Source organism: Oryzias latipes, chromosome 18, assembly GCF_053564925.1.
Source record: "Oryzias latipes strain Hd-rR chromosome 18, Olatipes_Hd-rR_3.1".
NCBI lineage: Eukaryota > Metazoa > Chordata > Actinopteri > Beloniformes > Adrianichthyidae > Oryzias > Oryzias latipes.
Genome location: NC_136254.1, coordinates 21,096,370 through 21,121,569, shown reverse-complemented (window position 1 = coordinate 21,121,569; position 25,200 = coordinate 21,096,370). Strand labels below are relative to the sequence as shown.

At 39.1% G+C, this 25,200-nt stretch overlaps 1 protein-coding gene and 1 pseudogene across 2 annotated transcripts; both read right to left on the bottom strand.

Moving 5' to 3' along the window:
- Positions 1–1,350: 1,350 nt before the first annotated feature.
- On the bottom strand, positions 1,351–10,117 carry LOC101161584 (carboxypeptidase Z-like; annotated as a pseudogene). The gene is made up of 11 exons (XR_013651033.1): positions 9,843–10,117; positions 9,470–9,499; positions 7,757–8,131; positions 5,320–5,544; positions 5,022–5,251; positions 4,781–4,933; positions 4,519–4,677; positions 3,890–4,025; positions 3,608–3,748; positions 3,438–3,540; positions 1,351–1,850 (listed from the first exon to the last, which is right to left on the bottom strand). The product of XR_013651033.1 is annotated as a carboxypeptidase Z-like (transcript).
- A 6,284-nt stretch (positions 10,118–16,401) lies between these two features.
- On the bottom strand, positions 16,402–25,200 carry gpr78b (G protein-coupled receptor 78b). The gene is made up of 3 exons (XM_004079807.5): positions 23,928–25,200; positions 23,734–23,847; positions 16,402–20,010 (listed from the first exon to the last, which is right to left on the bottom strand). Exons 1-3 carry the CDS (start codon positions 24,596–24,598, stop codon positions 19,773–19,775), a joined length of 1,023 nt encoding a protein of 340 aa, XP_004079855.1. The 5' UTR covers positions 24,599–25,200; the 3' UTR covers positions 16,402–19,772.

The following is a 25,200-nucleotide window of genomic DNA, read 5'->3' as shown; positions in this document are numbered from 1 at the left end:
CCATGAACTATGAGGGACGCCATACATCACCACCAAATCCAAGTCCCTTATTGGTCAAAGTTCAACCTGGTTTAACTTCAATGGCAAGCGTTATGTACAAAGACCTTAAAAACAGTTGTAGATGATCCAACTCCCAACCATTGGGAGTTGGGTCATCTAGACCCACTAGGCAGTGCTCTGAACCTTTTTTCTTCAATGATTTGTGATCCTCACTGGTGTCCATGGATTACATGAAATCTTTCCACCTTTATCCACCTTGGTCATGGTAGGGAGAACACGTCAATGTAAGGGGGGGTCATCTACAGTAAGATAGCACAAGGGTTAAGCAAGGATGCTCAAAACACAAATTTACACAAAAACACAAAGTTATCGTTTTTCCATTGGGAGTGGTTGCTTCACGGTTGCCGAGGGCCATTTTGCAGGTGTAAATGCTGTAAAAATGTTATTTTCAAAATTAAGCATAATCATTTCTATCCACATTTTCTCATAAGTATAAATGAAAACACCAGTTATCGTAGTAATCTAAAAAACAACTTTTGATTGTCCTTACTGTTCAGATGTAGATATAAGGTTTTATATTTCAGAGTATGACTTGTGCCTGTTTGTCTACATAAAACTGTCAAACTTAAAAAAACAGTTTGACTCAAACTTTACCACTAAATCAAAACGTTTCTTCTTCTTTCTTTTTTTCCTGTGGGAACTTTAATTCCACCTTTTCATGTCTTTAAAACACACATGCATTAAATGCTAATATGGTAAAGGCCAGGAGGTCCAGTTTCACAGTCAGTTCCACTAAAGAAAGGTTTCCATCAGAGTGAAATGACCCAAAAACATCAAAGCGGCAGCCATGACGGACCCGAATTTTTTTTTAAATACAACGAAAAAAGGAGCTGTAATGCTTCCTTAAGTATTTTCTTAAGGAAAACATAAGAAATGAGACATATTTATGTATAATTCCTTAAATGATTTCCACTTGTTTTAGAGTATTTGGGGGATAATCATCCACAGAGAAGATGTAACTTTTGCATAGAAAAAGGATGGTATCATTATCTTCTTTATGGCAGAATATAGGGGAAGGCTCCCCTTTGAGGGCAATGAGGCCAAGTGAGGTGAATTAAAGAAATCCTTCATTACCCACTTTCTTCTTCTTCTTCCCTTTAATGATTCTCATGATCTCAATGTTCTCTCTATTCAGATCCCAGGCAAGTATTCACAACACAGAGGCTAACTGGACTGTGTCTGTGTGCCAACCATCATTTGTTCAAACTTCAGCATCATTTTTGACTCAGACTGCCCCCTTGTGGATAAGCGGTGTAATTACTCCAAAGGTGACCAGATTCTTGACAAATATTTGGGTTTAAAAACACTTTTATTGAAGACTAGTTATAATCTAAAGTTTCACAAAGGTGTAGATATTTGGAATTCAAAGTGCTGACATCAGCATTTCAGCGTGCAGAGTAGTGTTGAAGCGTGTGTGGCGCATGTACGTTCAGAAAAAGCTTTGTTTTAATACTCTTTGATGAGCCAGGTGGGCGCAGGGCCATTTAGCAAGGATAGGTAGTACCACCACCAGGGTTTATTTGCCCTTTCTCCGCTCCTCTGCCCGATTGCAGATATTTGGGTGTAGCGTTCGTATTGATTGTGGGGGTCAAATCGTTCATAGGCCTCTGTCGTCTGGAGGGTGACGTTTCCTTCCGGAATAGCTCTCCGCAACACAAAGTCGACGCGACCCGCTTTACGCATGTTGGGGGGAAGGTGTATTCTCTTGTGGGCTCTGGCGTAGCCAGGGGCGGAGGCAGATAGGATGTGGATGCCGGGCGTGAGGAGGCGCCAGTACTCCCCGTTTTCACCTGAGTGTGAAAGAAAATGTTTTGGGCTGACTTCCAAATTGTCAAGCATTTATTTACTTCACCCTTATTTTTTGTTTGGGTCAAAATTGACTCATTTTTAAGTGTAAAAAATGGGTCAATTTTGACCCGAACACAGTATAAGGGTTAATATCCTATAATATAAAGTTTTACTTTAAATCTGTGTTTCCTTGTCCATAATCACAAAGCACACCAGCTATCAAAAGTGTAAAAAGTGAAACTCTCTAGTCTATATTACTGCTGTAGCAGTCCCTCCAGGACCTCACGTGTACTTTTTCTAACAGTTGTGGCATAAAAAGCTTGAAGTTGAAGCTGTTTTTCTTAAAAATTGGGATTAAAGTTGCAATAGCTTCCAATCATTTAAAAAAAGGCTATAGGTGGCTGTACAAACCTTACAGTATCTGTTTTTTCATGCAGCTTTTATAAAATAACTTATAAATACTAACGTTAATGATTGTCCTTATTCAAACAGTGTTTATTTTTTTATTTGTTTATTTTCATGTTTATGCAAAAAGATATGTATATTTTGAACAATTATATTATAGCAGGAACAACTTTATATTCTCAATTTATTCATATATATATATATATATATAGCCAAAAATATATACATTCATTTTTTTTGTTTAAATTAAAAAGTGTTTCAATTTTTTGGGGGAAAAACAATTCTTTCAGTTTAGTTTTAGTTAAATATGTCTGTTGGCCACTTAACTTTACTGTCGTTTCTTTTATTTTGCTATAAATTACATTTTTTAAAGGTTGCTTGAAGTCTGATTTTGAAGTTGTCTTTCAATCCAGACAGTTAGAAAGTATCTAACAGATATGCTGTCACATTAACCCACTGATTTATGGGAAATGTAGTGAAAGTAATTACACGGTTGGACAATGAATCCGGGTGGAAAACTATTCCACTAAAAATCATCTCTAGCTGTTATTTTTGTTTAAACGGAGAGACCTTTTGAGTGAGGATGTTAACCGTGATTGATGGGATTGATATGATTAAGCCTCTAAGAATGCTTGGCGGCGACAGTTTAAGGGGTCAAAGTTCTTCCAAAAGAGAGCAATCGGCTAAAGATGTGGCTAAATTGTGGTACGGTCATACTAATCAACGTGTTTTGAATAGAAATTAAATGAACACAAAGAAAAAAAGTATTTTCTGATCTTTCATATTCCCAACTACCTGGACCTGTTTGAAAGAACACAGAGGGGACATCCTGACCAAGATAAATATGCACCAATTTGGTGAAATTGAATGATTTTCTAAAGCGCATACTTGGGCTCACCGGTTGAAAACACTAACCTAATATCGAAATGCAGTCTGACAGAGAAAAACTCTTCGAAAAGTCGAGTTTTACTTAAAAGGATGAAATAAATTCTTCACATAACAGCCAAAAATTGCCTTTCATTATGTTGTAGTTATTTATGTACAAAAGATTTAAAATTATTTTTCCTTTCGTCTCCTGCTGTGTAAAAAATTCAAGAAAGTAATTTTTTCTCCCTTTAAACTGTATTTTAATGTAAACAAAGGAGTTTTACCTTAAACAATTTTTCATCAAATAATAATACTACCTGAGGTAGTAACGTCATGCCGGATTCCTCTGACCGATATCCGAGCTCCTTTTATTCCTTCGCCATTCTCATCTTTTACTAATCCTTTGACGCCTCGATGCACCTGGGGCAGCAAATTGTGTACATTTATTCCAATACTAGGTTAACACAAAACAGAACACATTACGTACCGCCTTCAAGAATTTAATGAGAGCTTCCTGGTGTTCATGCCAGCTGAGGAAGAGTCCCTCCCCATTGGGAAACTTGTCGCAGCCCAGCGCCAAATGTCACCTCAAAGCAGTTGGTGTGAAGGTAGTTAAAGTCCTGCATACCTGGAAGCATGAATAAAAACACGAGGAAAGTACTTTTTCGATTGTAGTTGCCCTGATCTGTCCTCACAGCTGATCCAACAGCGGCCTCTAGCGGCTGCAGGGCAGTTTGCAGCTGTGTTTTCTGCTGATGCATGCTTTCACCTCCTGCAAAGTTGGACCTCTGTGCTCCGTTTAGGATCCCTTTCCGGCTGTTTGCTCCTCGCTGATCACAACTAGTATTATTGATGAACATCGTTTGATGTGCGTTTGCATATGTTCCTGCAAGGAATTTAAAAACCTAGAAGAATAAACAAAAAACAGTGTTTGAAAAGGTTTGGTTTTTTGGTTTTTTTTTACCACCTGCCTTTATTTTGGCAGATTTTTACTAATTCTTTGAAACAAATCTTCTATGTGTGCTGCAATTTAAAAGGAAAAAGCATCAATACTAATTAACTCATAACATACAGTTTCTAAAACCATTTAAAAATCCATTCATTCTTTCAAAAAGCAGGAAATTTGCATAGATTATCATTTTTCTAACAATAAATATGTAAAATATATAACATGTTTGTATTGATGATAATAGGTTAAGAAATCCCCCCTAAATCCACGTTTTTTTGGGGGTTTGAATCTGATGATTGTCCAGGTCAATCTATTAGGTGTTTATCCACTCATTCTCTCAGCATTTATAACTTCGTGGGCGTTTTGTTAAAGATTCAATAAAGTTGCACCTTTTTGAATGGCAGAGAAAATTGGGTTTTGTGTTTGCCGGATGAGGCGTTGGCTTTTACCTTCTGATCTGGGGTTGGGGAGAAGGTGTCATTCCCCTGAGGATGTTTGGACAGATCGTACGGGTATGAAACCAGCAGGTCCCCACTGCGGAAGCTAGCTGAAAGCACAAATGGCACAGAGCGGATCCACTTCATGACGGCATAAGTCTCTGGTGCCACCTGAAAGACAGCGGATCAAGCAAAGAGGAGTCGGTTGATCTATTTGCTGGAGTGGAATTAAGCCTTGAGTGATGGTAGATGCTGAATCGATTTTGTTCTTTACCTTACCAAACTAGTAAGAGTCTGGGATCGGGATATGGTCGGTACGGTGGCCTTTTTGTCTGTGCCTTCTGTAAACGATGGAGGTCAAATCGGGAAAGTTTCTGTTCAGGTCGATGTTCTGGGCGTTGTTAGTGCCCAGATTAAAACTGCCAAGCTGAAGAATTACACAAACCGATCAAACTTCGAGAGCAGATTCTCCATGAGAATCTGAGATTAGCGTTCAGATAACACGGTGGAGTCACCTCTGCGTTGTCCCTGTGGTCGGTTTCATTGCGTCCGGGTGTGGCCACCTCAAACCCGTCGGGGTTCATGGAGGGCAGGATGTGGATGCGAGTGGTGTTGATGAGGGTCTGGATGCGTTGGTTCCCTCTCAGGTACTCCGTGCACAGGAACTGAGCCAAGTGGATGAGCAGCTGGCGGCTCAGGCCTTCGTTGCCATGAACGTTGCCGACAAACTTGGTCTCTGGCTCAACTGATCAAGATCACACGCAATGCTGAATCATCTATACAGCACGAACGAGTTGGAGAAGTGGTACTCACGCAGATCGTGCTCCCCGGGATTGCCAGAGAACTCCACCACCAGCAACTCCCTGCCCTCCATGCTGCGGCCAATGCTGTAGGTCCTGGCCACGGTGAAGCAGCGGGCCTCAATCCTCTTCAGGTGGTGGATCAAATCATTGTAAGAGTAATAGGTGAACTGCATCAACGAAGCGTCTTCTAAGAGAAGAACTTGTAGAGTTTCATCCCCCTGACCTGGCTGCTCTGCTGCACAAAATATGATTCTGTTAGCACAAAAAAAAAACAAATTCCTCCACACAAAATACTACTTTGTAGCCACAAAATACAGATTTGTAGCCACCAATGACTAATTTGTGAACACAAAATACTCATTTATTTGCACAAAATACTTTTTTGTGTGCACAAAGTAATTATTTGCACCAACAAAATGCAATTTTTTTCACACACAATGCTAATTTGTGCCCACAATTTACTAACTTGTAGCCACAAAATACTAACTTCGTGCACACAAAATATTCATTTGTAGCCACAAAGAGGCTAATTTGTGACCAGAAAATGCTAATTTGTAAGCACAAATACTAATCTGTAGCTATAAAACACTAATTTGCACCCGCAAAACACTAATTTTTGTGCACAAAATGCAAATTTACAGCCACAAAACAATCATTTGGAGCCACAAAATACTAAATTGCGCCAGAAAAATCTAATTTGTGTGTACAAAATGCTAATTTGTGTGTACAATTTATTAATTTGTAGCCACAAAATAGTAATTGCGCCAATAAAATGCTAATAAAAGATTGGGGCAAGGCTTCCAAAGGCTTCCAGCAGCAAATCAAAACTCAAAAAATGATCATGGGCAACCGTGGTTGGCGGTCAACCTCTGATCAGAAGATTGCAGGTTTGTCCTTGGGCAATAAACTGAACCCCACCTTGCCTCTAGTGGAAGGTTGGCGCCCGTGTTCGGCAGCGGAGCGGGGCCGCCAGTTTGTGAATGTGTGAATGGGACTGTGACTGTAAAGTGCTTTGGCCTTGGAGGAAGTTAGAAAAGTGCTATACCAGTCTACTCCATTAACCATCACATGTTTCCATATTAATATTCGTGCAATTAGTAAAAACAAGAAGGTTTACAAATTAAAAAAGGAATTCAAACAGTAGTTTTATAGCAAAGAATTGAAGTAGACATTCATCCATCCATCTCCCTTACCCACTGAATGGCTTTCAGGGTGAGACTATTGTTCCTACTGTTTGGTGAAAGCGTGGTCCACCCTGAACAGGTCACCAGTCAGCTTTTTAGTAACACTTTTCCAAATTTGTAGTAAAACTGAATACACTTAGACAAAATCTCATGTTTTAAATTCCTTAAATGACATGTGCAAGCTAAAAAAAAGAACCAAAGTTTTAACAAGCAACAAGTAAGTAGAAAAATCACTGCACACAAGGTTTTCCACAGGAAAATGTCTAACTGGGCTATTAGAGGTTTGCACAAACACAGCTTTAGTTTGAAAATATTTCTGTGTCAAAAGATGTGTTGTGTCACTCTGATCATAAACTGAAGACTTTAGTTGAGATTTTACATTCATAAATTCACACACCATACCATCTGGGTCACACATGCTGGAGCCGCATCAGAATTCCAATTATTAGTAAGCAGTTTTCACAGCTGACGGCACCTTTTTAGCAATTTAAGATCGTCTTTTCTCGAACACACACACAGGAAAAAACGGTCTCTTTATAGGGTCGACTTAAAATGGAAAAACATGTCAAAATATCCTCAGACCCCAGCCTTCAAGCGGGTTTATGTGGGGACAGAAGGCATTCCAGTTAAACTGCTTAGCAAAATAAAAGGTTTTTGCTCCACTGAAACTTCCCTGAGATCAAAATTGCTGCTTTGTCTGTAAAAGCAGAAATACTCAAACTAACGGTAGACAGAAATGTCAAAAATTAAGCCTGAAGTGGGAAGGGCATTACCAGCAGTACCTCTGAAAAAGGGAGTTCGGCAGGTCAGAGGGAAATTTAAATGGATGAAAATCATGTTTTTGAGTTTTGGAGTGGGACTTTAAAGCTCCAAAGGGGTCAACCCAGCTCCCATTGTAAAAAACACAACCTTCAAACTGCACAAATCTGGGCTCAATTTATTCAAAACATTTGACCCTTTACCTAAGCGTACACGCAAAAGAAATGTTTCAATAAACATCAGAAAATGCTTCTGAAAACAAAACACAGAAAAGTCATAACCTATCTGCGGGTGTAAAGTTGGAATTTTTAATGATGGAATTAATGGAAGAGTGATTCCTTCTGCAACCTGCCCCCAAGTGGTCTTCAGAGAAACTGCAACATTTTTTTTTAGTGGAAGTTTTCTGGATGGTCTTATTGTGCAGACTTGACTCAGTGAAAGCAACAACAAAAAAACAGAAAACAGAGTTTGAACTCAAATCAGAGTGAAGTGCTCGTCTCTCACCTCTCATGTTCTCCAGTGGGTTAAAACATCCCTCTTGGTGTCCGACAAAGAAGCGATCACAATCGAGAAAGTAGGGCCACGCCATGTCTATACCGACAAATGCACGTCTGCATTTCTTGTGCACGGCTTGACAGACACTTCGACAGGGCCTCTGCATCTTCTCCCCCTCGCAGCGCGGGGCCAAAACGGAGCAGCTCAGCATCCTAAACTGGAGGTGACACTCCCCACCAATCAGAGTTTCCACCACGCAGATCAGGAGGTACTCGATGCTGGGATGTGAGTCCTGCCAGGTCCTGTGGCCGATGATGTTGGGGAACATGGTCTGGGTGTAGGCCATGTCGGAGCAGTAGGACAGAGGGATATCTGTGCATTTAGCTGAGGTAGAAAAAACATTACTTTGAGGACCCGTTTCAATTACTTTTAATGATGAGGATGGTGTCAGACCTTTTATTATTATAACTTATTATCAATATTTCTATTATCCGTGGAAATTAGAATTTAAATATTTGATGATACCATCGATCATCTAAAAATACTCAAAGGTTTTATGGTTTTACACCACATTCTATTAAGGGTTTGATTAAGGAGTCAATGTGAGCTGTTCCTGCTTAAATCTTCTTACAGACTGAGTTTTTGAGTTTTGTCTGTCTCTTTGAGCTTGTTGTTCCAAAAGTACCCGGCCCCCAAAAATAATTGCATAAATAAAGCTTCTAAACATACTATTATTCAATTTAAACGGATGTATAAAGCTAAACAAATTAGTTTGTACAAACTTGACTGTTGAATGGAATTTTTGGAATGTATGTATTAAATGGATGGAATGTATTTACTGTGTAGTGGAACTGTACATTGTGAAATCTGACCACAGGTGATGGTGTGAGAAATGTAACTGTAATGTTTAAAAGGGAGCAGATAATTATAAGAATTGTGTTCTTCAATTCTGCTCCCTTCTAATCATGAAAATGTTCAATATGTAAGAGAAACATGGAAACATTTGAACATCAATTTTCATGAAAGGAACAAATAAATAAATGAATGAAAAAAACATAGAGAGAGGGAGATGATGGAGCCCTGGACATGACATTAATGAAAATAAATGAATATATTGTTACCTCAAAGTAGTATGTTTGTGGCCACAAATGAGCATTTAAGTATCACGAAATCCTACTACAAATTCATGTGCTTGTAATACTAATTTGTGTGGTTAAAAAATGCTAATCTATATGCACAAAATACTAATTTATAGCCCCAAAATACTTATTTGACCCAACACAATAATTATTTATTAATGCAAAATACTAATTTGTGCTCACAACATGCAAAGTAGTACCTACAAAATACTAATTGAGACCACAACATAGTATTTGTTTGTACCAAATACTAATTTTGTGTACAAAATACAAATTAGTACACAGAAAAATTCTAATTTCTGTGCGAGTCTATATGCCCTAAATACTTATATAAAGCCCCAAAATACTAATTTGAGCCTACACAATACTCATTTGCGCACACAAAATGCAAATTAGTACCCACAAAATAGTATGGGTTTGCACCAAATACTCTTTTGTGTGTACAAAATACTAATTGCCCACAAGTGATTAATTTGAGGTAACAGTTGAATAATTCGTTGTTGTTATTTTTTTACTGTGATGTTTAGGACTCTGGAAAACTCCTGTATGACTCAAGTCTTCCATGAAACCAGCGGATACTCACGTTTTTCTTCCACTTTTGGCCTACACAGCCCTGCAAGACACATCCATAAGGAAAGTGTCACAGAGGCAGACACTAGATGGCAGAGCTGCTTCTGGAAATGCGTGACTGTGTCATGGAAAAAATTACTGTAATCTGGTCAACTTTATGGTAAACACGTTGAGAAACAAGGCTCTGTCAATAGTTAGACGTTTTCACAATGGTTCAAACCATATAGTCATCAGGGATAATCTCTGAATATGATTTGGCATAGACGAGATGTACATTTTATAGAATATATGTGGGATTAACAGTAAAGTCGTGCGTAAAAAAGTTGCACTCCAGATGCGCACACAGCATCACACCCAGAGAGCTGAACAAGGAGAAGATTTTTTACCTCTGACTCGTGGGTCACAAAGCGGTGAGGATAGGGGCAAGTGGAGGAAAATCTGCAACAGAAGGAGCAGCATTTTGCTGGGAGGCTGTCTGTCTGCGTTAAAACGCGGCTCCTCTTTGCCGGCCCGCTGTCTCCGAGCGCGCTTCTTCAAGACGCCAAACAACAGTCCTAGTGAATTTCCCCGGAAGGCATTTCAATACCAGGATTACGGACGACTCTCGAGTTACAGAGGAAATTTTTCCAGGGTGAAAAGAGGACATGAACCATGAGGGCAGATTTTCCCTCATTAGTTTAACTTTGTATGCGTTTGTAAAACTATACAGTCCACTAATTTTCTTATTTTATCTGAATAAAGTTCTATATTTCCTATTTGCAACCAGTTTTCCCCTTAAACTTTTTTCCTGTATTTAGTATCTGTTTATCACTCAAATAAGGATTAGAAGTAAAGACTCTGTATATTTATGTTAAATGTTATCTTCACACTTCTTGGAGAAATAAGGGGAAAAAGTCTTGAAAACATCATTTGAGGTGCTGTTTTTGTTCCCTGTGAAGAAATGATGAAGCTCATTTATCGTGTCAAATTAGCGCCTAAAGTATTGCCTTGTGTTTTTGGTGTTTTTCACATGTTCTTGTGGCATTTCTTCTGATGATGGAGGACATAAAGAAGATTAGGCTTAAAATTGCATTTTTAAGTATTTCTTTATTCAAATCTTTGTGAGTCAGGAGCAGAGGAAAAGCACAGATGCAAATCTACAACTAAATCCAAATAACTATTTTTAAAAGTTTTTCTGCCCTGGAACCATCCCGGTAGGAGGAGAATCTTCACAGATAATTTGCACTCTGGGAAACAAACATCAATTTTAGATTATTTTTTTCCAATTGAAAAGTGTGGTCTTCGCAGGTTGGAATGGTTCAGGACACCAAAGACCTAATGAGCAATGGGAAAAGGCATAAATAAAGCAAGTTTCTGCATGAAAGTTCAAACCTTTGCAAAGGGGAGAGGAGAGTCAGACGCATCAGAAACCACCAGGCGAAAGCTTCGCCACAGTCATCTGTGCTCTCTCTGCTCCCAAAGCAGACATTTTTTTTTTTTATCAGCCAACAGAGCAACATGTAAGCATGTAAACTGCGTCATTAGATTGATTCTGTTTGTGTGCGTGCAGACAAGCAGATGTTTCCAGTCGAGGACGATCACGTCCGCAAATCTAGTCCACAATCCACAAGTGTCTCTGTTCCATAAACAACTCAGAAGAGAAAAGAAAGCATAGACCAGGAAGCCCAGACCGCCCTGCCGCTGAGCCCGGCACTTCTTATCTGGTGATGCAAGCAGGTTTAACTGTTCACTTGGCAGCAAGCAAGCACATGTATAAAGAATCAAGTAAATACATAATCAAAGAGCATAATAATAAAATGGAATCCCTGATCACCTCCACAAAAATTAAAATTATAGCGTAAAATGTAAAAAGCAAAAAAGGAGAAGAAACATAGGTGGCTTTTTTTTAAAATCCCTGTGGACCCTAGCTCAGGAAAGTAGAGCACTTTCTGTGTTCTTATTGCTTAATCACCCTCAAAATTCACTTCAATTTTTGTAAAGTGTTTTAGTTTTCAATCTCAGCCACAAACATCATTGAGAGTGTAAGGTTCAGCCTCTTCCTGAAGGACACAGCAGCTTTTCTCATCAGCTAAGTGCTGAACCTGTAGAAGCAGGTTCAGGAAAAATGCTCACTTAAGTACATGGAAGCTGCAGTGCAGCTACATTCTATCTTCTATTTTATTCACACTTGTACCGTGGTCCGGGTGAATACTCGATTCTGATTAGCTGCTGGGTGTGGATTAATAAGTGATAATCCACCCAAAAAAGAAGTTCCGGACACACAGCTTAAATCTTCTATATCACTGCCCTGGATTCTTTAAAAAGAACTTTAGCTTCATCATCTGGACAACAACAAGCGGTAAGAGGTGAACTTTCTCTCTGAACTGATGCTTTATTTAACACATCGTGACGATCAGCATATATATCTATATAAATATCTATATTTTCTACATCACAAACTGAGTCTGTTTAGATATACGACCCGCTGAGTTGAGGGGGGCCGTCACTAACACACTAATTACATGGTTTCGTCATATTTGGCCAAAGCTTCATCTACTTTGAACTACTTAAGAGGTTCCTTGCTTTGGCCATCAAATACCACACATGGATCCATATTTTCTGAAACAACTCTGGTTCTGCTAGTATTTTAAATCTTCTTTGTAAATTTTAAAAAGACGATTTACAGTTCTATATATATCTATATAGATATATATCTGTATTTGTGAAAAAGCGATCTAAACCGAACAAATAACCACAATAAAGTACTAAAAATGGTTGAATATTTATTTATTTTGTAAGTGACCATGGTATAAGCAGGTTAATGGCCTTTGAAGTGTGCAATATCAGAAACGGTTCAGGCTTCCATGGCGTGCATTCATTTCTGACACTTCATCAGCCATTAACCCTTACGTAAATAATGTGCCAAAATTTGGAAAAGCAACCCAATTAAAAGGAAAGCTTCCTGCAGCTTCCTGGAGACCTGATCTGACTGCACACACCTCGGTTACGCTCGCTTCGAAGCTGCAGATGCGCAAGAAAACCCCAGAGATGATCACACATCTCACACCATGTGCCTTTTTTTAAGTAAGCGTTCTCAACTTCTTCAACTAATTAAAAGGTCTTTGTGTCAGGCTGAGCAGATCTGAATTAGCATAACGGGGGGCCTAATTATTCATTGAGGGAGGGGGGCACCCAGGCAGAGGTCGGTGCAGAGTTGATGCATGAGAAAAGTCATGTATACTTCAGCTAAATTAGGAATATTGATTGGATCCCTTAACATTATGCAAATCGCTGCGCGGCGCAGATGCTGAGTGGAAACCAATCTTTATATGAGTCAATCCTCTACGGAGAGCATGCATGTACTTGAAGAGAGTGTTTGTGATCACATGTCTCTGTGGGAAATGGTGCTGAGAAAAAAAGGGGTGTTGGTCTGAAGAGGAGGCTTGGAAAAAGTTTGGAGTGTTGTCAAATGTCTGGCATTGAAAGAAAAGGAAATTATTTCCTCACAAGTTTCAAATCGGATATTGAGTTTCTTTTATTTACCGTAAATTAAGGCAGGTCACTTAAGGCCCCAGACTCTTTTGCCAATGAAGACGTGCTGCTATGGAAGCATCAAATTGGTGCATTTTCCTAAAATACAAAAGGCCTCTCTCAACATATGCATCATAGCAGGGAGCTCATGCATTTCTTGAACAGCTCCTTTCAAAGCACACAAACTAGAAACAGGAAGTAAGGTCTTCCTCCTCTTTCACTGGGAGGACACAGAATCTGTGGTTACAGATAACAGCGTGCCATTCTGACATTTTCCAGTTTAGAACAATCCTTTGCCTTGATCCTCAGGACATGGTAGTGCTCCAAATATGGCTTCTGTTGAGCATCATAGAGTTTTAGTAGACATATGCCGGTTTTTGTCTGGAAGATTTACATCTCAGAATGTTGTCGACACCCCCCCCCCCCCCCCCCCCATTGCGGAGTCCAGCAGGGAGCTTGTGGCCCTCCCAATGTATTTTGGACACCCAAAAACTGCTCTTTCTCAAACGGCATTTTTCTGTCTGCTTCTAATTCTTAACTCTTTGAATAAAGACGATCTCAGAAATGCAATCTTAAGCTTAAATTTCTTTATATATGTCCTCCATTGTGAGAAAAACGTCACAAGAACATGTTAAAAAAACGGGACAATCACAATTTTTATTAGAGTGGATCCGGAAAACATTTCCATGGTTTTTTACTGCACACTTTGATGGATTGAAAAGCCTCATCCTCTTTACTTCTGAGAGCTTCTGCCTCTAAAGCCTCTAAAGCTACATTCACACCGCCCTCAGCAATGCGTCTTTTCAATGTGTAGTCTGTGTAAATGCGCGTTTATGGTAGCTACTCAAGTTTCTAGGACCGTTTTCCGGCTCAGCATACAAAATGTGCAGCCATTGAATGGTTGTAGAAAGTCAACCCAGGTTGAACTTTGACCTATCAGGGAATCGGATTTGGTAGCGATGTATGGATGTTGTTCGTTTTAATTCACAGAATTGTCAACCGCTTGGTAATTGATCATGGAGGAGAGAATAATTGAGGTTTGTGCCCGACTGGAAGCATGTGACACCAAGTCTTTTAAATATCGGAACAGAGCTGTAAAAGAAAAAGCCTGGGAAAAAATGTGACATATCGCACCAACTGAAGGTGGTGAACATGTGCTGGTAAACAGAAGGAAAAAAAAGAAGAGGAAGGTCCTCCCTGCTTATGCAGTGTGAACACCATGAGCTGTATGTGCATTCAAGAACTCGTATTTAGCGTGTTCTTTAATGCTTGTCACACGCCCGGTATGTATGCACCCGAAGACTCTTTTAGGATTCAATTAGGAAACAGCAGCCAAACTATATATGCATATTAGATAAATGAGTTTTTTCACAAGAAAATTTTAAGAAAAAGTGGAATCTGCTCCAATTAAAGCCATTTCAATCTGGCACTGAACATTCGTGCATCTACAATAGAGTGACTTGAAATTTTCATGCAAAAGTCTACTGAAATTTGGAAAAAAATCTGTCTTTTTTCAGTTACTGGCTAACTGCTAAACCCGACCATCTGCAACTCATATTTTACAATGAATACATTTTCTATTCGAGTAGTTTTAATTAGCGGCTTCTTTGCTTATCAGCCTCTGATGATCGGGTATAACTATGATGTGTTAGATGAGCCGAGTCCTGGCGTCTGAACAAGACAGAGCCGTTTCTAACATCTTAAAATCTGAGATTTGGAGGATTAAATGAGCCTTTCTCTCAGTCACTGAATACTTTGAATAATTAGAATTGGTTTGGCTCCAAGCACGAAATTGAGACATAGCTATTAAAGGAGTTGACATAAACTAACCCACGGAGATGATCTTTAACCCGTCTCTTTAATGAAACCATCCAATATTGTTGCTGCACTGAAGGTTACCCCGTGCCATCACAGCCTTTTTGTAAATGTCTTCCACTGTATAATTAGCTCCAATAGATGCAAATGCACAAATGAACTAAACTTGTGGATTTTTTTCCAGTCAAAATCTAAAACTTCTCAAATTTTTGGGGATAAATCAACAAACATGTGCAACTACCTCACGTTAATTTTCAACTAAAACATTTTCTAACCTCCAACTTTGTTCCATTTGAATCAGGCTTCAGGAAAGGCCCCTGTACCAAAACAGCTCCTGTGTCTGGCACATATGACATCATCAATGCCTTAGATAGAAAACTGCATTGTGCTGGCTGCTTTGTTAATGTATGGTGATCATCAGTTACTACTACGCAAACTAAAGGTCGTGTCACACAGCCACTACGTACATTTTGTGCATTTTCCACGTCTGAAATTTTAGTATTTTGTGATACACGCGTGATATAAATAATTCTCAAGTATTTCTTGCATTCGTCAATGTGAGAACATGTCGGTCTAGGGTTTCAGCCGACCCGTGAATTCGGTTTTGAGCAGTTCAAAATTTAAGGTCAGTTGAGAATTAGTTCCTGCAAATTTATATACATGCACAAATTTTTGGCTTTCCACGACCTTATGTCTGATGGACTTTCACACATGTACCACTGATGTATAACTTTTATATCGCGTAACCGGTGCACATATCATGTTAAAATTACCTAATTGACGCACAAATTTTGGGCCAGGTTTGGCATTTTTGTAGATTCCTCTGAAATTATAAAAGTGAGGTGCTTCCTATCATAGCATTTGTAAATTATGAACTGGTGCAAAATCTGGGTTAGTATTAATTATTTGGTGTAGCCTCCCTTTAAGTTATGCAATTAAAATCATTTCCTGGAAAAACAAACCTCTTGGACTTGGACCCCTTTTGAACTAACCCATTCATATGGTTTCAGTCCAACAGTTGTTTCCACATACCAAACGCATTTGGCATAAAACGACTCCAATGTTACACGTACACAGAAAATAAGGTTGCAAAGGATTCACCTTTGAGAAAATATTTAGAAAATACCTGTTTTACGACAGTTGTGTCAATTTATTTGGTTTTATTTTGTCGGACATGATGGAGTTAGCGTACCGTTGTCAGCATCCACTTTGACATTTAAGGATTAGGGTTACATCACAAAGTCTATACAAAGTCTAAGTTTAAACTGGCTGCAAATATTGTAAAAAGAAGGAATATTCAATAAAACAAATTTGCTGATTTGTAGATGTTTAAGAATGTTTAAGAATTGGAGGAACACATCTCCCTGAGCTGCTTTAAAATAATTCTTTCTGTGTGTAACCAGAGCGTGTACATGTGCTGATTGTAAATGTGTTTTATTTTCATGATTTTATGTTTTTAGTTGTGCTGGTGCCTATTGGGTTCTCGAAAAAAAAAGATTTTATCTCAAGCGGCTTCCTTTCGAAATAAAGGTTAAATGAATAAAATAAAAAAATTCAATTGCAATCCTGAAATAAATATGATGTAACTGGGTGGGCATTAACTTGATTCAAACACATTACTGAGAAACCATTAGAAGCTTTAATAGCTTCATATCTGACAGCTTTTATTGCACAAATTCCACTTATAGCGAATTACTTTGCAAAGAACAGCAAGTGCCTCACAGGAAGTACATGTGAGGGATGTACATCCAAAAAAAACACCTTTTTCATGATAAAGCAGCTGCTCTGTTTTAACTAGCAGAACAGTTGAAACAAAGCAAAAATAAGTCACATGTTTAATTCTGGCACAAACACTAAAACCGTGTGATTTAAAGCACTTCGAGACCACTGCTACATCACATTGCTGCCCAGTCACCTAAACAAGAAGGTTGTTCCTGTACAGTGCAAAATATGTAACAGTGTGTAAATATCCATAAAAAACTTTTGAGTCAACTGCCGAAATGAAGCACAGTTGTTACAAATGCATCTCCAGTGACTATCTAGGTACATTCAGCTGAAAATACACACTTTATAGGAGTCCCGTGGTGAGAAATATTGTCTTATTGTCAACAAAATCCATGAAAAGCTTCAAAGCCATATTGATTTGGTTGAGTTGCAACAAAATACTAATTGAGACACATCCGAACAAGTTGCTTTTTTCTTTATGGATGTGTTTTTATGTGCAAGAACTTTCACGTTACTGAGTAACTATGTAGCCACAAGGGGCTGGGGACCTGGTGAGACTCTGGCTAAAAATCTCTGCCAAACCACCTGTTGCGACCCTTGAAGAGATAAGCCGAAAGGTGAGCAGCAATTCTGTTTATGTGGTGTGTAAACTTTGCACTACATATGCTGATACTCATGATTTGCTAAATTAACAGGAATAAACATGATCCAGAGTCAAAAGCTGTCAAGTCAATATCCTAAAATTTAAAAAAAAAATAACCAAGTCTAGGAGTTATGTTTTTTCATAGCAGGTGTTTCATCCAGAAAATTAACCTTTGACACTGGAGATGTCGCCGGCCACACCTAAATAACACAAACTCTTTGATGTACCATAAGTCATCACAATCAACGTGAATCAGATGATTCTGACTTGGAGTAAAGCAGCTTTTCAGCTTTGCAACTCATTACTAATGTTCAGTGTTGCGTGATAGCCCGAAGCTGCTTTTCCCCACTTCAGCATCCGCTGGACTTACGTTAATTGCGTAAATGGTTGAAGAGTCAAGGTAGTTGAAAGCTACAGCTCCGGTGTTAGCGGGTTCAAGTTAAATCAGTCACAGTCATTGTCCACGTTGCTATTTTTGTAAAGGTTTCAGCATCAATCGTATTTGTCAGATCTGACAATTACTCTGGTCATATTTGGTTATTGTTCTGTCTGTTTGAATGAGGTTAGGTTTAGGCATCAGTCTGTTTTAGTCAGGTTGAGTCACTATTCTGTTTGTTTCGTTGTAGACAATGCTCCAGTTAGGCGTATCCATTACTCTATTTAGGTTTAGGCACCACTTTGCTTTTAGGGTGTAACGATTAAAATCAACTTAATTGATGAATTGTTCCTATTCCTACGATCCAACCAGATCGATCTGTCTGAGGCAAGTTATTAATCAAATCGATCTATACTATTATAATATTTGTTTTCAGATTAAATAAATCAATAATATTGATATTGGAAAATACTGTTTGGATTGAGACACATTACTATAGTGTAAAAAACAACCAAGTGCATCACAGCGGACACCATTCACATGTGATAACAGCAGATCACGCCATCATTACAGTCCAGTGTGTGGAAACACTATGAATCCAGCAAAGACGTGTGAGAATACAGTGTGGTAGAATGCTCTAATAATGTTCCTTTTGGATTATTTTGATGTAGAAAAACAACAGTGGGCTGAACTTGATAAAACTAGAAAACTAGGACTGACATTCATTCCTGTTAACTTGTTTGTTTGTACGCATATTTAATTTACACTTGATGATCTTGAAGAAATCCAAGGAATCGGGAAAACTTTACCTGCACTGTTCAGTAGCCAGGTATTTTATCTTTGAGTCACACTGGCTGAAGTTTTGGCAAAAGATGTCCTGGATCCATTTTAGGTCCATGAATCGAATTGTTCAAAATGAACCAAAATCGACTATGAATCGTATTGCCAACCACAAATTATGAAGTGAATCAGATTGTTAAAATGAATCATTACACCGCTAATTACTATGTCTGGTCAGGTTTGGACATTTCTTTATTTTGTAAGGTTTGATAAAGTTTGGTTGTGTACTCTGTTTGCTCAGATGCGGGCGTTGCTACAGCTGAGTTAAGAGTGAGTATACAATGCACTGTTTGGTAAGATTTAGGCCTTTTTTGCTTTAGAAGTTTTGGTTTGATTTATTTATTTCTTTACTTGGGTAAGAAATAACCTGTCTGAGCAGGTTTGCAAGTTGACAACAAGAATGCTTGGATGTTGCTGCTTTGAAAATGGATATTTTCAAAGCAGCAACAGCAAGTTTTTCTCTGGGAAGTCGGTCAACTTTCCAGAAAAGCCAACTGCAACTTAATTTTAGTAAAGACACTCTTTCTTAGTTCACCTTATGTGAGAGTTTGAGAGCAAAAGTGGTTGGATTCTGGTTTCATTAGGGATGCAAAACCAACTTTTTCTCAGGTTTTTGCTATTTCATTTCCAAAGCAGACAACAACAACATTAAAAGCATTGAAGTATTCGTTTGCAGATTTTTGTCTTCTTATGGAATTTGTTGACAAGACCAACGATGCAATCTGTCACCAGGAAGTTCCTGTAAACTTGTATTAGCTTCTCTAATGATATAAACTCTACAGAAATGTCAACAAAGTGCTTCAACTTCCAGTGATGGACAAGACACTTCAGAGAAACACTGTCAGTATAGAACATGGCTAGAATCTGCAGCATTTGAGTCTCCACCTCTCCGTGGGAATCAACGGTTGCCGGCCAGCTTCTGCGGCGTCTCCGGGAAGCGTGGCTTTGCCAAAATAATTACCAGATGAAAAGATTTTGACGGAGAACCCCTTTTTTAAGCGTCTCTTGAGGAGTTGAGGAAGCCTTGCTCCAGCTGTGTGGTCCATCAGGTGAAGATCAACCCCAAACCCTAACGGACAGGTTGGATTTGTTTTCATCTGTGTGTTTTGCTGACACTGATGATTCCCTGACACCTTGTTTACGACTCTATCACTCCCTCACCTATTCTTCTCTTCAGCTTGTTTCCATCTGTCCACCCCCTCATTGCTGTCTTTTCTTTCTTCTCCACCCACAGCTTTTCTTCTTGTTGCTCTCTTTAGTTTTTCCATCCTCCACCCACAATCCGACCCCTGTCTGTGCCATCTTTTCTCCCCTGGTCACTTCTTCCCCTGCTGTCTCCTCTCATACCCTTCCAACCTTTTCCCAGGCCTGCAATCTGGTTTGTATCAGTTGTGTCTGTGCGTGGCATTAGCTGACCCTCTGAAGACAGAAGTCGTTCTCTGTGTCTAAAGAACTCGTGTGGCCCGACGAAGGGTACAGGTCGCGGCGGAGCAGCCGGTTAACGACAGTCACCAGGACTCTCTTGTACTGCTGACGCAGCAGTGAGTAGGCAAAGGGGTCGGACGCAGCCTTGCTGTAGGTGAGGCACTTACTGATGATTCCCCAGTGGCGGTTCACGTCCACGAACGGGAAAAGCTCGGCCAACCTGAGGAGGGATCAAGGGAAACATGAAATACAGGGTAGTCTGGCACTACGGTGGCCCTGAAGGTCAAATCACACCAAATCCCCCAACATAAAGACATTTTCAAGATCTCAAAGGTTTCAAAGTAAATTTCAGAAATTAAAACACAATTCTAAAAAAAATGAAAGGTTTCGGCAAACCAAAGTAATTTCTTGAAATCAAAATGAAATGTCAAAAAAATAAAACACAATAAAAAACCGGAAAGGTTAGGCACTATTGGGACATCAAAGATTGGATGATGATGTTTGAGTTTCTTCAAATGCTTTTTCAATGTCCATTAGAAATGGCACCTCAGTTAAAGGAACTGCTGTTTTAATATTAATAACACTAATAAAACTGTTTGAAATAAGTATTTGTAATAGTCTTCCACTCTGCTGTTCTCATTTGCCATCCTTACAAAGTTTCCTGCCCCCCTCCTGGCCCCCATATATAATGTTCTAGCTCTGCCCCTGATATCAAGTATCGCTTAATGCCAAATCATTTTGAACTGAAATGATGGACTAACGTCATCATCCAATCAGTGCTGTCCCACAGTACCTAACTTTTTCTTCTTTTTGTTTCATTTTTTAAAACATCATTTTGATTTCTTGAAATTACTTTTGCTTTCTGAAATGTTTCATTTTTATTTCTCTTTCCTTGGAATTGTGTTTTGATTATGTATGCTGTTTTTATGTTTATGTTTTGCTTTTTTAAATGTCGTTGTGATCTTCAATATGTTTTTGCTTTAAGTGATTTGTTAGGGGGATTTGCACTTCAGGGCCACCGTAGAATACAGCTTCTTCATCCACTTTTGTTGGATGAGTCCGTTATGTATTCAGACATATTTTTTTAGTTCAAATCTGAACATTAATCAGATCAATATTATTATTTCTGCCTCTTGTTGTTCTTATAGGAGTTGGGCTGCATTTTTCATGCAAATATGTGTGAAATGACTGACTTTAATTAAGCTTTTTCAGGCACACCAAACCAGATGTGTTGTTCTAATAATTAAGAAAACCTAAATATGGAAAGATGCAGACTAAACTGAGCTGTTTTAAAGTTTTTTTTATTCAACCATGTCGTCTTTAATCTTTATCCATATAAAATCTTTTATATGGATTATGTGAAATTTATTGGTCAGCAATAAATAACAACTTATGAAAAAGGAAAGAAATTTTTTTTCTGTGGGCCTTATTACCGTTAGTTTGTCTATGGAACAATAAAAATGCAATACAACTTAGTAAAATCTAAAAAATAAATGTAAAAGCATGATCCATAAAATGTTTGTTTTTTTCAAAGATCATATCGGTTAAGCTTTTCAGTTATTTTACATAAAGGATTTTTTTAATTTAATAGAAATTTGAAATTCATTTATTTCAATCAATCAAAACAAAAGAAGACACGTCACATCATTTGTTACTTGAATGGAAATTTTAAAACTTCAAAGTAAAGAAGATGCATATCATACATCCACACACATATGTATGACATTATAATATGGCAGTATGACCACGAGGGATTGCACTCGATTGGACAAACTGATTAAGAGATGTGCATCTGTGATCGGGAGGAGGGTGGACTCTCTGGGATCTGTGCTGCAGAAGAGGATGAGGGCCTTGACTCAGAGCATCCTGGACAATCCCAGACATCCCTTGCACAACACGATGTCTGGTTAGAGGAGCTCACGGAGTAATAGACTCCTTTCACTGCGCTGCAGGACAGAGCGCTTTCAGAACTCATTTGTCCCTACAGCTATCAGGCTGTTTAATGAACCTGCCTGATATGAACTGATATTATTTTGTGAACTGTCTTTTTGCTGTTGTTTATTGTGTGTGGTTGTGTGTTTTGCCACCGGACACCTGAATTTCTCCTCTGGGAGATTAATAAAGTTTACATCTATCTATCTATCTATCTATCTATCTATCTATCTATCTATCTATCTATCTATCTATCTATCTATCTATCTATCTATCTATCTATCTATCTATCTATCTATCTATCTATCTATCTATCTATCTATCTATCTATCTATCTATCTATCTATCTATCTATCTATCTATCTATCTATCTATCTATCTATCTATCTATCTATCTATCTATCTATCTGTAATTACTTTTAAACGTAATTAGACATATTTGTATGTTTGCATGACACAATGAATCTATTAAATGTGAAGTTTGTCAAAAAGAGTTTAATTAATTGCTTGAAAGGAAGTGGGAGGACTCAAACTCACATAGTCCCACCCCTTTTATGCTTTACTTAACTTTTGTACGTATTTTTACATTGTTTTATGAGTATGAAAACATTTGAAATCAGCAGGGCAGGAAAAGTTATTTACGCTTCTTTTTACATTTTTATTTTCTGATTAGTTTCATGTTTGTTTGCTGCATTCCTTCAAAATAAAACCACCCAAATAACTGCAGCAGGAAAATTCCAGAGGGTCAGAGGGTCACAGCCACACCATCTTACTTTACAGTTTTTCTCAGTCGCTTTAGTACAATTCTCAGATCAGAATGAAATTCCCAAAACAATTTGTTCAATCTTCACATCATGATGTCACTTGTGCACATCATATAAGCAGTTTCTCACTTCTTTGAACAAGTTGCAATTGCTTTAGTACATCCATGCAAATGATTATGTACAATTCTCTGCTCTTTACTAGATTATCAATTGTTTATGTCATGTTAATCAAAATGTATTATATAGTTCACTGTGCAATAGTCTTACTCCTCAAAACTCCTAGTCATTAGTTCATCGTATAAGTCATTAACTGCAAAATGGTTGACCAAGTTGTCATAATGTGACAAACATATTTCACTGCATTGCAAGAGAGGATATTGGCTGTGATGTGGATAGGAATTTGTGGCCTAACATACAGGAACGACAAGAGGTGTAGGAAGACCACACCAATTCCTACTGCACTGCCTGTACTGTTGGACAGAATATTGTCCTATCTTTCTTTTTCCTTTGTGTTACTGTTTGCAGTGGGTTTTTTCTATGTTGGTATGACATGGTCTGTCAACAAATTACAATATGAACAATAAAAGTATAAATGGGAATCTTGTCCAGTCTCTTGCAATCAAACAAAAAAGCTGTAACTTACATTTTACAATAATTGTCATCAAAACTTTAGCCATAGTTTACATCAGAACCTCCCTCTAAAGTACACAGTTATATTGACAACATGACTAAATAATTTGACTGTCTTGTTCGTAGACAATGACACAAGGACTTGACATTCTGATGGCACTGACATGTTCAATGACATAAAGAATTAGTTTTGAGAGATGACCTCAAGATTTTGAGGAAGTTACAGGCTTTTCCAAGAAATCCATAGTGTTTTGCTGTTTGTACAAATTGTTTTGAGAAATGCACACACGTATTTGCAAACTTCAATTCTGATCTGAGAATTGTACAAAAGCGACTGAGAAAAACTGTAAATACCCCTTCCCCCTTGTGGACACACAAGTAATTACAACCTGATGGATGATCATCCTTTTCCCACATCTGGATGAAAATGGGTTTGTGGGTCACTAAAAACGCTCTGTTTAACTCCATGTGCAGAAACTAAAAGATGTGTATTCCATTGAATGACAAATAAAGTTCAAATCAGTGTAGATGGAACAGGGAAGATGCTTGGAAGACGTGTTTCAGCTGTTGCCCAAGAGTTTATCACGTATTTATGAGCATCCGCGAGGCTAACTTACCTTGTAATTACATAAGGCGCAAAGCAGAGGATGAAGGAGCCTATGAAGATGCTGATCTTCTTCGTGGCTCTCTGCTTTCTCCTCTTCTGCTCTGCTAAACACCTTTGTTTCACGCTAAAAACAATAAAAGGACATCTCCATTACTCATAAGAGCAAGAGACACCATTCTCGTGGAGGCGCATGGGGTGATCTACCTTGGATGAATGTCCACCAGCAGGAACAGGGTCTGCATGGTGATGATGTCGATCCTCTTGCAGTGAAACCTGGCAACTTTCAGCACTTTTAAGTAGGTGAAACACAGGATGAGCAGGGACAGCATGAAGCTCGTGGCGTGGAAAACGACGGTGAAGACCGTGAACTTGATCCTGCCGCTGCCCTCCTCGCTCGACTGCAAGGTGCACGACGCGTAAACGTGGCTGTAGTCAACCCAGGAGTAGAGCAGCGCCGTCAGGGAGAAGGTGAAGGAGTGCAGCCAGGAGTAGCACACCATGATCAGCGCGTCCTTGTAGCGCATCTTGGTGGAGTAGCTGAGCGGGAACACCACGGCGATCCAGCGGTCAATGCTGAGGGCTGCCATGCTCAGCATGGTGTTGGCAGTCAGGAAAGTCTCCAGGAAGCTGACTGTGTGGCAAACGCAGTCCCCGAAGGGCTGCTGGTTCCGGATAATCCCCAGCAAAGTAGCTGGCATGTTTAGAACGGTGATGAGGATGTTACAGAAGGACAGGTTCATGGTGAAAATCCCGGGCACCTGGCGGCGGATCTCGCTGCTGTGAACAAAACATAGCAGCACCAACAAGTTGGACAACAAGGAGACGACGGCGACCACGAAAATCAGCAAAGCGGTGATGCTCTCAGCCAAGTCCATGTCTCACACCGGGACTTTGGGGTCACACGCGCCTCTCTTTACTGATAAACACCTCAGATGAACCATGATCACGCGTCCCCCGTGTCTCCAGCAGATCCCACCAAGAAAATTCAGTAGAATCCCCGTGCGTCCTGGCGCAGCAGTGCGCGCCAACTTCCCCAAGCGCTGTCCAGCGTGCTGAAACGAAAACCCACCGAGAGCATCTTTCCTGCTGGAACTCGATAATTGTTTTCCAGTTAACAGCCGTCGAGCGCACGCGGAGCATTAAGAAGTAAGGAAGAGGCGTGCACGCGTGGCGCAGGAGATGCCAGCGCGCGCGCGGGCAGGCGGACCGCTTAGGAGGCAGATGTAGATCTAATGGAGAAACCAGAGCTGAACACAGCTTGTACCAACGGAAGTCAATGACCTAAATAACACGCGAAGAACTGGTGATGGAAACAAGCTATTTTTCAAAATAAACCTTTTTCTGGAATATTAATAAACAGTTATAAATAAAATCCATAAAACGCTCAAAAATAAAAGTTTGTAAACCTTTTGTGCTATCCACGGATTCTCAAAAAAACAAACAAAAAAAAACAGCGCGAACATAGTTGCAGACCAAA

What these genes read in the sequence shown, in the direction of transcription:
- gpr78b (XM_004079807.5), bottom strand. Translation starts at nt 24,598, where the DNA reads ATGGACTTGGCTGAGAGCATCACCGCTTTGCTGATTTTCGTGGTCGCC. An exon ending in CTGGTGGACATTCATCCAAG is followed by an intron (nt 23,848 to 23,927) that starts GTAGATCACCCC and finishes TATTGTTTTTAG; the next exon opens with CGTGAAACAAAGGTGTTTAG. An exon ending in GCGCCTTATGTAATTACAAG is followed by an intron (nt 20,011 to 23,733) that starts GTAAGTTAGCCT and finishes ATCCCTCCTCAG; the next exon opens with GTTGGCCGAGCTTTTCCCGT.